The sequence below is a fragment of the Ochotona princeps genome, chromosome 10 (assembly GCF_030435755.1).
Source record: "Ochotona princeps isolate mOchPri1 chromosome 10, mOchPri1.hap1, whole genome shotgun sequence".
NCBI lineage: Eukaryota > Metazoa > Chordata > Mammalia > Lagomorpha > Ochotonidae > Ochotona > Ochotona princeps.
In genome coordinates, this window is record NC_080841.1 from 30681005 (window position 1) to 30696432 (window position 15428).

General features: G+C 39.8%; 1 protein-coding gene across 2 annotated transcripts in view; it reads left to right on the forward strand.

The window, feature by feature from the left end:
- Window positions 1-15178, forward strand: part of FBXO28 (F-box protein 28) — a 30265-nt gene extending 15087 nt beyond the window's left edge. The window contains exons 3-5 of one of the 2 annotated variants that reach the window (XM_058669223.1): window positions 2228-2366; window positions 8433-8628; window positions 10767-15178. In XM_058669223.1, coding sequence (XP_058525206.1) covers window positions 2228-2366; window positions 8433-8628; window positions 10767-11161 — 730 coding nt within the window. In that variant the 3' untranslated portion in view covers window positions 11162-15178. The remainder of the gene's footprint in view (window positions 1-2227; window positions 2367-8432; window positions 8629-10766) is intronic. The other variant, XM_012930542.2, reaches the window with a different exon arrangement.
- The last annotated feature ends 250 nt before the right edge of the window (window positions 15179-15428 follow it).

Genomic DNA, 15428 nt, shown 5'->3' on the forward strand with positions numbered 1-15428 from the left:
ACTCTGTCCATTTCTGTTTAGTATTTTACTATAGGTTCTAGCTAGGACAGTTAGAGCAAGAAAATGAAATTAAAGACATCCAAGTGGGATAAAGAGGAAAAACTTTTTCTAGATGATATGATCTCACATATGAAAAATATACTAAATAATTGTTGGAGTTAATTCATTAATAGGTTTAGCATTCTCAACACTAGCAGTGAACAACTAAAAAATGAGAGTTAAAGTACAATTCTGTTTACAATAGTATCAAAGAATAAAATAACTTGCTAATGAATATGATGAGAGTATAAGACTTTACAGTGAACATCATAAAACACTGTTGAAAAGATTAAAGACTTAAGAGAAGACTAGTCCATGTTCATGGATTAGAAGATTTCCTAGTGATGTGTCAGTACTCCCCAGATTGGCTCCATATTCAGAATCTCAGCTCTTTTTTTTTTTGCAGAACTTGAGAAGTTTATAGTAAAATTTTTTGGAAATAGAAAGAGACTCAAAATAATCTTGAAAAAGAACAATAATGTTGGAGGACTCATATTTCCCAATAATCAAAACTGTATGGTAGCCATTTAAGGACAGACATAGATCAATGAAACAGAATTTAGAGTTCAGAAAATAAGCGTTCATCTCCCCAGTTGGTTTTCAGCAAGCAAGCCAGAGAGGCCAGTGCTGTGACACAGTAGGTTAAGGCCACCTACAGCATTAGCATCCCAGAGAAGATTTGAGTCGTGGCTGCCCCACTTCCTGTCCATCTCCCTGCTGATACACCTAAGAAAACAGCAAAGGATAACCCAAGTGCTTAGGCCCCCGCCACCAGTATGGGAGACCTGGGTGGAGTTTTCTGGCTGTTGGCTTAAGAATGGCTGGCCCAGCTGTTTGCTACCATTTGCAGAGTATATCAAGAGATGAAAGATATTTCTGTCTCTCTCCCCATCTCTCTCTCTATATGTTAATCTGCCTTTCAAGTAAATGTTTTAGAAATAAAAAGAAACATGTTACAAAATAAATGACCCGTGAAAACTGTGCTAAGTAAAACAAGCCAGACACAAAATGCCATGTACTATATGATTTCATTCTTCTAAAATGTTTCAGAAAGGCAAATCCATAGATGCAAAAATAACTTAGTAATTGCCAGGGGCTGGAAGAATGGAAGGGGAGGGATTTATGGTTATAGCATTTCTGTGGTAATAAAAATGTTCTTAGGTAATTCTGATGGCTGTACAACTCTGAATACATTGAACTCCATTAGATTATGTAGTTTAAAATAATTATATTTGAAATCTTTGTTAAAGGTGTATTTATTTTTATTTGAAAGGCATAGTTGCAGAGAGAGAGAGAGAGATAACCTCTGTCTGCTGGTTTACTCCCCAAATGGTCACGACAGTCAAAGCTGGGCCAGTCTAAAGCCAGAAGCCAGGAACTTCTTCCATGTCATAGACAGGGAGCTGGGTTGGAAGTGGAGCCACCAGGACCTGAACTGGAACCCATATGGGATACGGGTGTTGCATGCAAAGGCCTAACAGGCTATACAACAGTGCAGGCCCCTTGAATTTCTAACAAAACTATTTTCAGTTTCAAAGAGCTAAATTTTATGACCAAAAACAAATGTTTTAGTACATATTCATATGTAATTCTTCATCTGCTTTTCTTAATAGCCATTATACTTGACATAGCAGAAAATAAATAAATAAAAAGAAATTGTAGACTGCGGTGGTGGCTTACCTGAAGAATCCTCATCTGCAGGTGCTGGCATCCCATATGTGTACCAATTATAGTCCCAGCTCCCTGCTTATAGGTTGGGAAGGCAGTGGAGAATGGCTCAAGTCCAGGGGCCCCAGCACCATGTGGGACATCTGGAAAAAGTTCTTGGGTCATGGCTTCAGATTGACTGTTGCAGCCATTTGGGGAGTGAGCCAGCAGATGGAATAGCTCTCTCTCTCACTCCTTCTCTCTGTAAATCTGCCTTTGCAGAGTAAATATTTTTTAAAAAAATTTAAATTGTTTAAAATGAACTTAATTTTTTCAACTAGTCCGTCAGCAAGTAGTAGTCTTTGGCAAGGATTTCTGGACACAGTGGTTCGTTTCTTCTTAGAATTGAATTATGACCCCATCAAAGGTTCCTGTACTAACATGTCAAAGTAGACTGTGCCATTAAGGCATTTTGATTGCTTAACATTGCAGCCCTCAGTGCTGCTTTAGTGCTTGTGTTTTATTGTTATTGCCATTACAGGAGAGAGTCAGAAAGGAGAAATCACTCACTAGCTCGTCACGCAGACATCCTTGCTGCTGTCGAAACACGGCTGTCGCTATTAAATATGACTTTCATGAAGTATGTGGATTCAAATCTTTGTTGCTTCATCCCAGGAAAGGTAAAATAGAATTGGATACCTACAACAGTTGGATTACCTTGGGTAGATTTTAAATTATAAACTTTAGATGTGCTTTTTGAAATGTTTGAATTATCATTCTGTGATTGAGTTTCTGTGAACGGGTTTGCTTTTACTTCAGCTCCTCAGAAAAGCTTGTTAAAAACACATACTCAGGTAAGAAACGTGTGCACCTGTGTTTGTCAAGATGCTGAAGACAGAGCGGTAAACCAGATGAAGATGGTCCCTTTCTCGTTTTCAGAGAGTACTTTCATGTGTGACTTCTTTTACTTTCCATCACACCATGTGTGACTGATAGAACAGGATCACTGTGCCTGTATCTGTGATAAGAAAACAGGCCTGAAGAACTTAATTGATTTGATAGAACTTCACTATCATTTCATGTCTCATTTGTCTTCTTGACTGTTTTTCCTTATTAACATTATTGCTTCACAATAATTTCCTCTTAGTTTTTTTTCTCCTGTAAACCTGCACTTCATTAGAAATTAAAACGAAAGATAAATTTTGTTTTTGTTCATATAGAAATCCTGTCATACTTAACTCAGCTTCGACTGCCTCTGCAAAATGCCACACTTACCTTGTTTCTTACCCAAAAAACATTATGTACACTCAGAACATTACATTTTATTGTTATGTTACTGGTAATTTTTATCTTACTGAAACTTAAACTGCTGGCTTAACAAAGCTTGCAGTATTTGTATTGTATTGTGACTGCTTTATACTTCTGAAACTTTCAACATCCTATTTTCACAAAATAATGTGGTGTTTAATTTCCTCCTGCTAATAAGATATTCTGCAACAGTTATCTTTAGTCTAACATATAAGCTAAATTTGTTGTATGGTTTCTGTGGCAGGTTTTGTTGTTTTCCCCTGAGCTTGCTCCTGGGTTGTAGTTAAAACTTCAAGAGCTTTTATGCTTTTTTTAAAGTGATGTAAAGATTTATTTAGTGGGCCTGGCACTGTCATCTAGTGGATGAATCCTCACCTTGCAAGCCAGGGTCTCGTAAGGATGCATGTTCATGTCCTAGCTGCTGCATTTCCCACCCAGCTCCCAAGCAGCTCAAAAGCAGTAGCCTGGGAAAGCAGTAGAGGATGGCCCAAAGCCTTGGGACCCTACACCCATGTGGGAGATCCATAAGAAGCTCCTAACTTAAGATTGGCTCAGCTCCGGCGGCTGTGGCCACTTTTGCTGGGGAGTGAACCAGCAGACAAGATGTTTCTCTCTGTATCTCCTTCTCTCTGTAAATTTGCATTTCTAAGAATAAGACATAAATCTTTAAAAACAAAAATTAATATGGGGAAGGCTGAGAAGTATTCTAGAAGTTAGCCTCTGAAGGAGTAAAATTTTTTTAAAAGCTTTATTTTTATTTAAGAGACAGATTTACAATGATAGAAGGAGAGACAGTTTTGATCATCTGGCTCACGCCCCAACTGACCACAATAGCCAGAGCTGGGCTGCTTTGAAGCCAGGAGCCTGGAGCTTCTTCTGGTTTTCTTGCATGTCTGCAGGGGCCCAAGGACTTGAGCCATCTTTTGCTGCTTTCTCAGGCATATTAGCAGGGATCTGAATCAGAAGTGGAACAACCAGGAATCAAATGGGCACCCATATGGGATGCCAGCACTGCAGATGGAGGCTTAACCTATTGTGCCATAGTGCTCAAGTGACAACTTAAGTGGCTAGATCATTGCCCCTTTTAACCTGAGCTGTGTTCTCAGCTGTGGCCTATTTCAACCAAAGCTATTGCAGGCATCTGAGAAATGAACCAGAAGACTGGGAGCTTACCGTCTCTGTTTCTCTCTCTCTCTCTGTTTTTTTTCTACTTCCAAAATAAACAAATTAGAGAAAAAAATGAGGGATGAGGTTACTTATAAATATGTGTGTGCATGTATACACATACACACATATACACACATACATGAAGATTATAAAGATTTATTTATTTGAAAAAGTTAGAGATGAGGAGAGTTGGAGAACATCTCCCATCTGCTGGATCACTCCCAAATGGCTGCAGTGGCCGGAGCTGGGCTGGTCCAAAGCCAGGAGCCAGGAGCCAAGAGGTTCCAGATCTCCCAGACGGGTGCAGGGGCCAAACACTTGGGTTATCCTTTGCTGCTTTCCTAGGCACCTGAGTGAAGCAGTGCCCTATCATGAATGCCACCTCTGGCCCCAGGGTTCAATATTCTCATGGCTTTGTTTGCTAAAGTAATTTGTAGAAAATTGTTAAACCTACTCAGAAAATACACTGTTATGAAGATTTCATAAATAGATACCTGAGGAAACAGAAAGATACTTTGCTTTCACATGTGTTTAGAACACTAAATAAAGTAAGGAATATTTCACAAATTAGTTCATAGATATAATTCTGAGTATCAGCATTCCCTGTGGAATACATGGATCTGAAGTTCATTCTGAAAAGAACAACGGCTATGGAAAGGAACTAATTTTACAATACATCTTTTTAAACCAGCCTTAGAATACATTTCTGATAGATGATAATACTACAAACTAATAGCTGCCTTTCTTCAACCTGTCCGTCCACATCATTCATTGCTCCATGCCACTCTCCTTTATCTAAATACACCTTCCTTCTCTCATTTGCTGTTAATGGTTGAAATTCTTATTCCTCATTACTGTGTATTTAGACCTGCCCATTTCCCTCAAAGGAATCTTATCTCTGTTTTTATGCGAATAATTTGCTTGTACATTGGACTTATTATAGTCTGAGTATACTTTCAATTTAGGAGTATTTCACAAGGTCATTATATTCTACTGGATAGGATCTGTATCATACTCATTCCCAGCCTGTTACATTAGTCATAAAACTGGGTGTGTTAGTCAACTTTTTGTTACTGTGATTAAATGCCCAAGGCAGCTAATTTTATAAAAAGAAAATGTTTACTTAGCTTACACTTTGGAGGTTCTACTGCAAGGTCAGGCAGGCCCCATTGGTCTGGCTCTGACGACAGTGCTCCTGCTATGGTGTGCTGGGACTTGATAAAGCATCACATGACAAGAGACTGTGTGGGACTGTCAGTGTCTCCTTAAGAAGAGCCACCAGGATTCAGTTCATGACCTTCCCAAAGCCCTGCCTTGGAATGCCCTAATTTTCGCTTCTTATGACTAGTAACTTAAGAGTTAAGAGCCAGATGCTTCATTCTGGTCTCCCACATGGGTTTAGAGGCCCAAGGACTTGAGCCATCCTCTGCTGCTTTCCCAGTCCACAAGTGTGGAACTGGTTTGGAAATGGAGCAGCAAGGACGAGAACCAGTGCCCATATGGGATGCTGGCACTAACAGGTGGAGTATTAGCATGCTACACCACCACACTGGCTCCTATTCTTTTCTTAATTTTGTGTAAATACTATGTACTACTACTAGCTTTCATAAAAATTACTTGGAAATGTGTATTTTTAAATATTCCTACTTATTTGTGTATGTGTGTATATATGTATAGTGCCTTTGCCATTACTGTACCCACCTGAATGCCTTTCTCCCCAGATTATCAACTGACTGATTCCTCCTTATCATTCAGTCTTACTTAAATATGCCAGAGAAGCCATTCCCGACCACCTCTCTAATGTTATTTCCTCTCTGCAATAGAAATTATCATGTTTGCCTTCATTTTCCTCATGCACTGTTCTGTTATACTCTTGTTTCAGCTTCATGAGAATAAGAACTTTCTATGTTTTTTATCCCATTGCTCTAAAAAGTGACAAGTACATAGTAAGAAGTCAGTATTTGCATATCTTTTTAGTTAGGATACACTTACATTTAATAAAACCCCGAAGAAAAGTATTCCAAATTTTTTTCCTTTAAAGCAAATATGCAGAGGCCAGCGTGACAGCTCAATTGGCTAATCCTCTGCCTTGCAGCGCTGGCATCCCAGCGCTGGTGTCTACCATTCAGACACCAGTTCATGACCTGGCTGCTCCCAGCTGCTCCACTACTGATCCAGCTTTCTGCTTATGGCCTTAGAAAGCAGTGGAGAATGAGCCAAAGCTTTGAGACCCTGCACCCGCATTAGAGACCTGGAGGAAGCTACTGGCTCCTAGCTTCAGATCAGCTCAGCTCCAGCTGTTGCAGCCATTTGGGGAGTGAACCAGCAGGTGGAAGATTTTTGTCCTTCTCTCTGTAAATCTCTCTGTATATCTATATGCAGTACTTTTAGCATGAAATTCCAACTAGTTATTGAGGAAAATTTATTTTCTGCCAATATGAACTAATAATATACTAGTAGCAGTGTCAGAAATGAGTATATAATTTACCACTAGTGCCTTGAATTCTGCCTTTGAGTCTTCTGTTCTGCAACTGCTCCCTTGGCAAGCCCAGTCCTGCTTAGGCTTTTCACTGTTGAAGTCTTGCCATCCTCCGCAATTTCTTTCCTGTACTGCTTAATTTACTTGAAGGCAGAAATACAGGGAGAGAGAGAGCAAGAGATGGAAAAGTCTGTCATCCACTTGTTCACTCCCCAGATGGCCCAGACAGCTAGGCCTGGATCAGGCTGAAGCCAAGAGCGGGGAACCCTAATCTAGGTCTTGCTTGTGCTTGGCAGCTGCCCAAGTACTTGGCACATTGACAGGGAGCTGAACTGGAAGTGTTGCAGCTGGGACTTGAACCAACACTTATGGAAAGCTGGTATCACAGGCAATTGGCTTACTCTGCTATGCCATAATGCCAGCCCCTTTCCAGCACCCCTGACTGTGACTACCTGCTGGCAAGTGTCACCTGTGTGTCCCATGACAGAATCAGCAGGCCTGCCCTGTTCTGCAGAGTCTCAGACTTACCACATACGAACAGTTTAATTTTGTTAACATTGATTAGCACACATCAAGCTAGAAAATACCACGGGCAATGAGTTTGTCCTGGTACCCTTCTGCGAGATTCAGTGTTTCCCTAGCCATGCTCAGTAGTCTGGGTAAAGCAGAAGAGACACTAGGTCATCGTTAATATTGATCCAAAGTTGAAAACTAGCTGGACAAATGAAGTCAGAAATACGAGATTCGAGGTTGTTTGGGATTTTGGTGATACAACATTGAAACAGAAGTTATTCAGACTGGAATCTCTGCAACTGTAAATTATATTGAAATGTATGCTTAACCCACAAGAGTTATTGGTGATAATCTGATAAGAGCAAAAGCTGTAAGCACAGACGCCCAAAAAAGTTCAATTACCATTTCAGCAAGAGAGTTAGGAGGCAGAATTGCAGAAATTTTGTTTGTTTTCCATGTATTTATGTGTATGTTTTCCCATTGCAGTTATTACAAGGTATAAGGATTTTTGGCCACCTTTTGGTGATGTTAAGGGAAGTGGGGTCCAAGGTGATATCATTCCAGTCCATAGCAGACCTCGAGGAGCCAGCATACCAGCACAGCAGTTAAGACGTAGCTAAGACACAGCTCACAAGCTTATTCCGGTTCTGGCTTCCCTGCTTCTGATCAGCACTTGAATGGGCCCAGATTTGGGTGTCTGGCTCTGTCTCTCCTCTCTGTCACTCTTCCTTTCAGATGGACAGATGATAGATAGATAGATAGATAGATAGATAGATAGATAGATAGATAGATAGATAAACCTGAGGGAGTAGAGCCCATGAGGGCAGTGAAATCAGACTGAGTCCCTGGACTTGAGGAACAAATTGGGTTTGCGGGATTGGTTGGGTCTGGATTTGGGCAATCCTTCATTCTACCCTTGTGTTCATTCTTTTATAATTTATATGTCCCTCTCTATCACTTGTATGTATATGTCTTTCTAGCTATGCTGTCATTTCTTTCAGGACGAGGCCTCTATTTTATTTATCTTGATTCCTTTACCCTAGCACAATACCTGGTACATTAAAGGTACTTAACAAATCTAAATATATAGTATTAACTAGCTCTCTAAGATCAGGTATCAAGTGATAATGTCCGTGGCCAGTGTATTAGTTAACTCACTCCTTAAGATCTTCACAGGAATTGCAAAACAAGCAATCACTTCTGCTAATTCAGTTGTTTTCTTTAAAAAAAAAAAAAAGAAAGAAAGAAAATCTAAAGTGCTAATGACAATTTGTTTTAGGTGATTGATGAGATTTACCGTGTGTTGAGGTATGTCAATTCTACCAGAGCCCCTCAACGAGCCCATGAAGTACTGCAGGAATTAAGGGATATTTCTTCCATGGCAATGGAATACTTTGATGAAAAGATTGTCCCAATTCTAAAGAGGAAATTGCCAGGATCAGACGTGTCTGGAAGACTCATAGGCTCTCCTCCAGGTATCATTTGTTAATAGCATGTTCAGTATATAATAACATTCATACACAGTTTGGCAACTTGGATTGGGTTGGTCCCCCCCCCCTTAGTTATAGACCTTGAATTTTCTGTGTCAGCAAATATTTGTAACATTTCTTTAAGAATTTTTTTAATACTAACACTTCTTTTTTCATGTTTATTCATTTACTTAAAGGTAGAAACAGAGCTCTCCCATCTGTTGGCTCACTCCCCAAAGCCAGCAAAGGCAGGGACTGAGCCAGCCCAAATGCAGGAGCCAAGGACTCTGGACAGGTCTCCCACATGGGTGGCAGGCACTCAGCCCCTTGGGCCATTGCTGCTGCCTCCTAAGGTGCATACCATCAGGAACCTGGAACTGAGAGCACCTCTGGGATGCAAACTCAAGCTCTACAGTAGTGGGTTGTGGACATGCTAAGCAGCATCTTAACACTTTAACTGTTGTACCAAACACATGCCCCAATAACTTGTAGTGATTGGACTACAGACCCTGGTTTGTATTTGTTATGCACAACTCTCTGCCTTTCAAATAAATAAATACTAAAACACGTTATTGTAGGCAAGGAGAAATGTTTTAAGGCAGTGCTAAATTAAATGTCAATTATAGGACCAGTGTTGTGGTGTAGTAAATTAAGCTGCTACATGTGGTGTCAGCATCACATATTGGGTTACCAATTTAAGTTCCAGCTGATCCGCTTCAATCCAGCTCCCTTATAATTCACCTGGGAAAACAGTGGAAGCTATCCAAGTATTTTGACCCCTGCTACACACACGGGAGACTCAAAGGGAACTCTTGCCTTCTGGCTTTGGCCCGGCCTAGTCCTAACCAGTGGCAGCCATTTGGGGGGTAAATCAGAAGCTGAAAGATCTCTTTCTGTCTGACACTCTACCTTTCAAATAGTGTTTTTTCTTTCAGTGCCAATTGTGCACAGAATCTTAAGAAAGATCAGGTTGATGTGCTTGAGATGTCAGACGTGGTAAAAATTGACCTGAGCCTTGATGTGTGACTGGAAGCTGGATAAGGTGAAGCGGAGGGAGAAGAAGACAGCAACCAGATCATCACGGCTAGGAAAGGCTAACGCGGCTGGCTCGTTCCTCAGAGAACCTTTAGGAGAGAGGGTTTTAAAACAGGCTATTCATGCAAAATAGTGGTTTTTTATGTTCATATTTTATTCTGCTTCTGAACTTTCCTGTATCACCAGCATGTTGTGTAGCAGGTTCAGCCACCATTTTAATACAAGCACTGCCTATCAGAGCACTGGTTCAAGTCTCAGCTGCTCCACTTGCCGTAACGTGCATGGAAAAATAGAGGAAGGCTTAAGTTCCTGACCATCCATATAGTAGACCTAGATGGCATTCCTAGCTCCTGGCTTCAGCCTCACCCAGCCTGGGCTATTGTTGTCATTTGGAGAATGAACCAGCAGATGGAAGGTCTCTTTCTGTGTTGCTCTGCTTTTCAAATAGACAAATCTTGTTAAAAAGAAAAAATTTTTCCCTGGAGCTGGCATTGTGCACACAGCAGATTAGATTAAGCTGCTGTTGGCTGCTTGCTTGCAGTCCTGTCATCTCAGTAGTGGATGCCAGTTAAGTGTCTGCTACTCCAGTTATGAAACAGCTTCCTGCTAATGTGCCTGGCAAGTGGGAGCTGGCCCAAGTACTTGGGACCCTGCCACCTATATGGAAGACCAAGATGGAATTCCTGTTTCCTGGCCTTGGCCTGGCCCAACTCTGGCTGTTATGCCCATTTGGGAAGTGAACTATAGAAGCTCACTTTCTTTTTTCCCCACATCCCCCCCTCCCCTAGTCAGTTTGCCTTTCAAATAAAGAAATCTTCGGGGAGGAGGGAAGAAATACTTCCTGATCATCATGTATGATGTAAGCCACTCTTGCAGGGAATCCCCAATTGGCTAAAGTTAATTTTTTTTTGCATATACATAAGTGTGGAATGAACTTATGATAATAGGTCTATACATATTCAAAATCTTGTGCTTTATTATATAGTACAAGATAAAGTAGTTGTTTTCTAAATCTACTTTTATTTTCTTACTAGGTCTTAAAATTGTTTTGTAATGTTTTAAATGATGATTGAGTAATGGATCTTATTTATTAAATTGTGTCCCCCTAGTCCCAGGACCATCTGCAGCCCTGACAACAATGCAGCTCTTCTCTAAGCAAAACCCTTCCAGACAAGAGGTTACCAAACTCCAGCAGCAGGTTAAAACAAATGGTGCTGGCGTGACTGTTCTCAGGCGTGAAATTTCTGAGCTTCGCACCAAAGTGCAAGAACAACAGAAACAGCTTCAAGACCAAGACCAGAAACTGCTAGAGCAGACCCAGATCATAGGTGAACAGAATGCACGGCTGGCAGAGCTGGAACGCAAACTACGAGAAGTAATGGAAAGTGCAGTAGGAAACTCATCAGGGCCTGGGCAGAATGAGGAGTCTCCTCGGAAACGAAAAAAGGCAGCAGAAGCCATAGACTCACTTAGGAAATCTAAACGTCTTCGGAATAGAAAGTAAATTGGAACACGGTTCTAAAGCCAGAGGAACATGTAGCTTGGTAGCTTAAGCAGTTATGCATATTAGGACACTGAGCAATGCAGTGTCCCTGAGGCTTCTAGGCTTTCAGAATACAACTTGAACTCTTATGGTTGGGACATTCTTTCCCGCTTCTCCTGGTTGAACTGATGCACAGAATCTTTTTATTTTGCAATAGATTTGTACTAACCAGACCTGTTCTATCATGTTTTGAGGAGTTAGCATTTTTTTTTCCTGTGCAGATAATGTTTAAGTTTATTTGTTTCTGCAAATATGCACATTACATAGGGATCTGATAGACAAGAAGTTAATACAGAAAAATGTCCTGTTCACTTGAAAGAAAAACCTTTTTAAATGGACACTATGTTGTTTTAAAAAAAAAAGTTGACTTTTTGTTACAAGTGACCTTCGTCTGGAACGTCTGAAAAGTAGTTAATGCTTTTTGGTATTGAACTAAGGGGTAACTTAAATGGACTTCCATAGTATTGACTGTAGAAGGAGCCTCTACAGTATTGACTATATATTTTTATAAACTACTGGCAAGGGACTTACCCAATTATTGCATACACGTTTTTAGTTCTCTTTTGGGGCCATGTCCAACATTTGCATGGATGGATGCATGCATTGCCTAGTCAACTCACTTCAAAAGCTCTTGCACTGGTATTGATCTTGAACCTCTCCACTCTTTAGAGCAGCATCTTAGTTCAAGGCTTAAATATCTTACACCACAGTAGCTTGCCTCTTTAGGTGGGGGATTGTTAGTCCATTTATCCTCCGTTTTTATAACAAAAGACTATTAAAGCCCATTGCTTTTTCTGTCTGTAAGGTTCAGGTTCAGAAGCTAAGGCAGAACCCAGGATTCCAAGGCGCAAATCTCTGTCAGACCTCCAGGAGCTGAAACTGATTCTCCCTCTCACTGCCTGCTCACTGATTAAACGGGATGTGAGACCCAACATGTGGAATTCAGTGTAGCCTTTGAAGAAAATTGTACCACAGCGAAGCATTTTGATCATTTAATTTATGGGGGATGACCTGAGGGGAAAGCTTTCTACTATTCATTTCAAGCTTTCCTATTCTATGACTTTAAACAAAAGCTTTAATTTTGTTTGCACTCCTGTTTTGAGCTTGTAACTGGAAAAGCATGTCTTGCACTGTTCAACGTTTCCGAGTGGTCACTTTAACAGCTCCCAAATGGTGTATAATGGGGTTTCTTCCCCAGTTGTATATTTTTAAGACCTCCAATTGTCACTGTCCTTGTTTTATTTTATGTGCTAAATTATGTAGTTATTTGGCTGTTAAGTTCTTTTAAACAACTGTTGCCTTGGGCTTCAGTTACATATGGTAAGTCTGGGTGTTAATATAGAAAGTCATCCCTTCCCAGGTGAATTTATTCAATAAAAGCACAAAATTATCACCGTTTTTTTATCCGTCCAACATGACATGGTTATGCATCCTTTAGGTTAATATTACCAAGTGAAAATTTTTCCTTTCCATTTTTAATATTATCCTTTCATAATATTGTCCTTAGATTTTGATCAATTCTGTGTCTAACTTGGAAACTCCATTTAACAATGTAGTATGTTTTCAGTGAAAAACCATAAAGTAACACCCAAATGTTTCATGGTTTGTTGGGAAGGTAATTCTAAAATAAACAGTTTCCAAAAAATGTTTGTCAGCCCAGGTCATCCATAAAAGTCCCCGTCTGGAACTCGTTTTCTCAGCAGGTCTCATTTTTATAATCATGGGATTTAGCCATATTATCGTGTCTTTGGAGGAGGCCTACTGGAATACTTATGGCCTTTAATATTCTGCTTTTCTGGAACTTTTTAAAGTATCAAAGTATATGTTTACAGGTGTACAATGTATGATCCTTATGCATCAAAAGGATATTAGCCTTGGGTTACTTATTGCTAATGAATTATTAACAATTTCCTGAATTTATTTTCAACTACATCTAGCTACCCTAAATATATGTATAGTCTCCACTAAGATGAATATAGTCTGTGGCATTCATAATAAGCATTCACATTCAAATAAGCATTAGAAGGTAGATGCTGTCTTCCAAAATCCAAATTTCTACAGCATAAAGTTGAGTTGTACTTGTTAATACAGAAATACTCTGACAGGAGATAACACTACAAGTAAGTCTTAAGATCACTTAGCCTATCTAGCTAACATGACAGGATATTGTCCTACACTACTTAGTTGGATGGTTGACAACTGTCAACACTTGCTTTTTGGATAGTGTAGTGATATTTAAGATTCAACAGATCAGTTACCTGAATTAGCTAAAACTGACACATAATGTGAAAGTGTAAATTAGCGTCCAAACAGAATCATCCTGCCCTTACATTGTTAATATTGTCTTGTCCTAGTATCACATTTCATGAAGTATTCCCATCAGCTTCCTTGGCTGCCTCTCAATGGGTCATCCCCACCTATAAATTAATGATGGTACCACACTATCCACAAGGATAAAATGTGAAAGGCACATCAGAGAAAGGAAGAGCACTGGCTCCACTCCCTCAGGCCATCCCTGCTTATCTCACATGGACTTGGCTGGCTGGCTTTTCACATATTCTGAAGTTTTGCTTCACAAACTCCTCTTTTGATGTAAAGAGTCTGGGAATAATTGAGCAAACATGGATGTATTTAGAGCAGTCATACTCTTTGAAGACTCTTGGGGTGCCATCAGGTCTAAAAACCACCAGTTTTGGAAGCGAGTTTTTTTGTAAAACATTTTTTTTGGCATACTGAACTTTCCAGGGGCTTGCCTTAATCTCTAGTAGCTTCAAGATGTATGCGCTATCATACTGTATGTTAAAATGTTGAAATATTCTATGTAGCCCCAAAGATGGGTAAAACAGAGTATAAGTAATGCCTAAATAAATAAGCTGAAAGGTGTCACTACAGCTGGATTTTTGAGAGAAAATGGACATAGAAAAATAGGCTATGTGTAATAAAAATAATGGCACCTTAAGATTGCACTATTTTATGCATTATTTTATATGCCATTTCATAGCCTGCACTTTAACCTCCAAAGAAACAATGTATAATGTCCCACTTGTTCTTTGTTATTAATAAACTTTTTTCCTATGACAGGGCACTTAATTCTATTTTACTATACTGAATTTGTTTCTTGGAGGTGGATTCCTTTTTTGAGTTCTCTGTTTCCTTAGCCATAATATTTTGTAGGATCTGGGAACTCCCTACTTTGTCTTTTTCCAATAGTATCTAATGTTAGTTTAATATAAATGTAAATCTCATACTTGGTGATCAGCACATTCTTCCATCCTGCTCTAGCAGTGAGTACCCATCTGTTAGATTTACTCAACTCGAAAAATATATGCTGTGAGTAATATGTGAAGCCAAGAATAAGAGGCACTGTGAAAGGAAACATCCCATATAATGCACTCTCATGGGAAGAATAGACTGACATGAAACCCAGCTTGATACACTGTCCAATGCTTTCAACTTGTCTGAGTTCCTTTAGTACACAAAAGGTTACGTGAGAACTACTTAAATATAAACTTTTATGGTCTGCCATCTGCTGCACATTGTTTTTAACTGTTAATCTGCAAAATGAGACTAGCAATTAGTTGGCTGCAACTTACCATGGTCTTTTAATAACAGTATAGTTATTCATGGTGATAAATACAACAGGCTTAAGTAATGTTGACCTTTTGCAGCTTCCTAAGAAACGTGGATCAATTCCTAGAGTTCTGTTTAAGTCCAAATTTGTCCTGTTGTGTCTGAAGAGAACCATACATACTGGTAACCTACCAGGTCCATTGCCATAGTGTACTGGTACATATTCAAAGCTATCCTGAAAGCTTAGAAGTGTTTAAAATTCCTTCGTGTGGTACCATGTCTGTGCAACAATAAATACTAGTTTACTTTCTGGAATTAGAACTGTTACAACCTAATCTATGATTGGAAAGTGAAAAACACCTCCCGGTCACACAACAGGGTACATAAATAAATGTGTTGTTACCAGTGCTACTTGTTTTCTTTGTATTTCATGCACAAAAGAATATGGAACTGTTCTAGCATCTCTTGGCTGCTGTTCCTTGAAGCACTGTACTGTGGGTGATCTGCACACGTGCAGTCCTCACAGCCTGGCTTTACCCTGCCTGGGCAAGGTGAACTAGGGTTAAGCAGCATGTCCCTAGTACTACATAATAATGTGACTGGAGTGGGAGCTCTCGCTTGCTGCTGACAGCAAGAAAATTCTTGTAAGCAGTCTCTA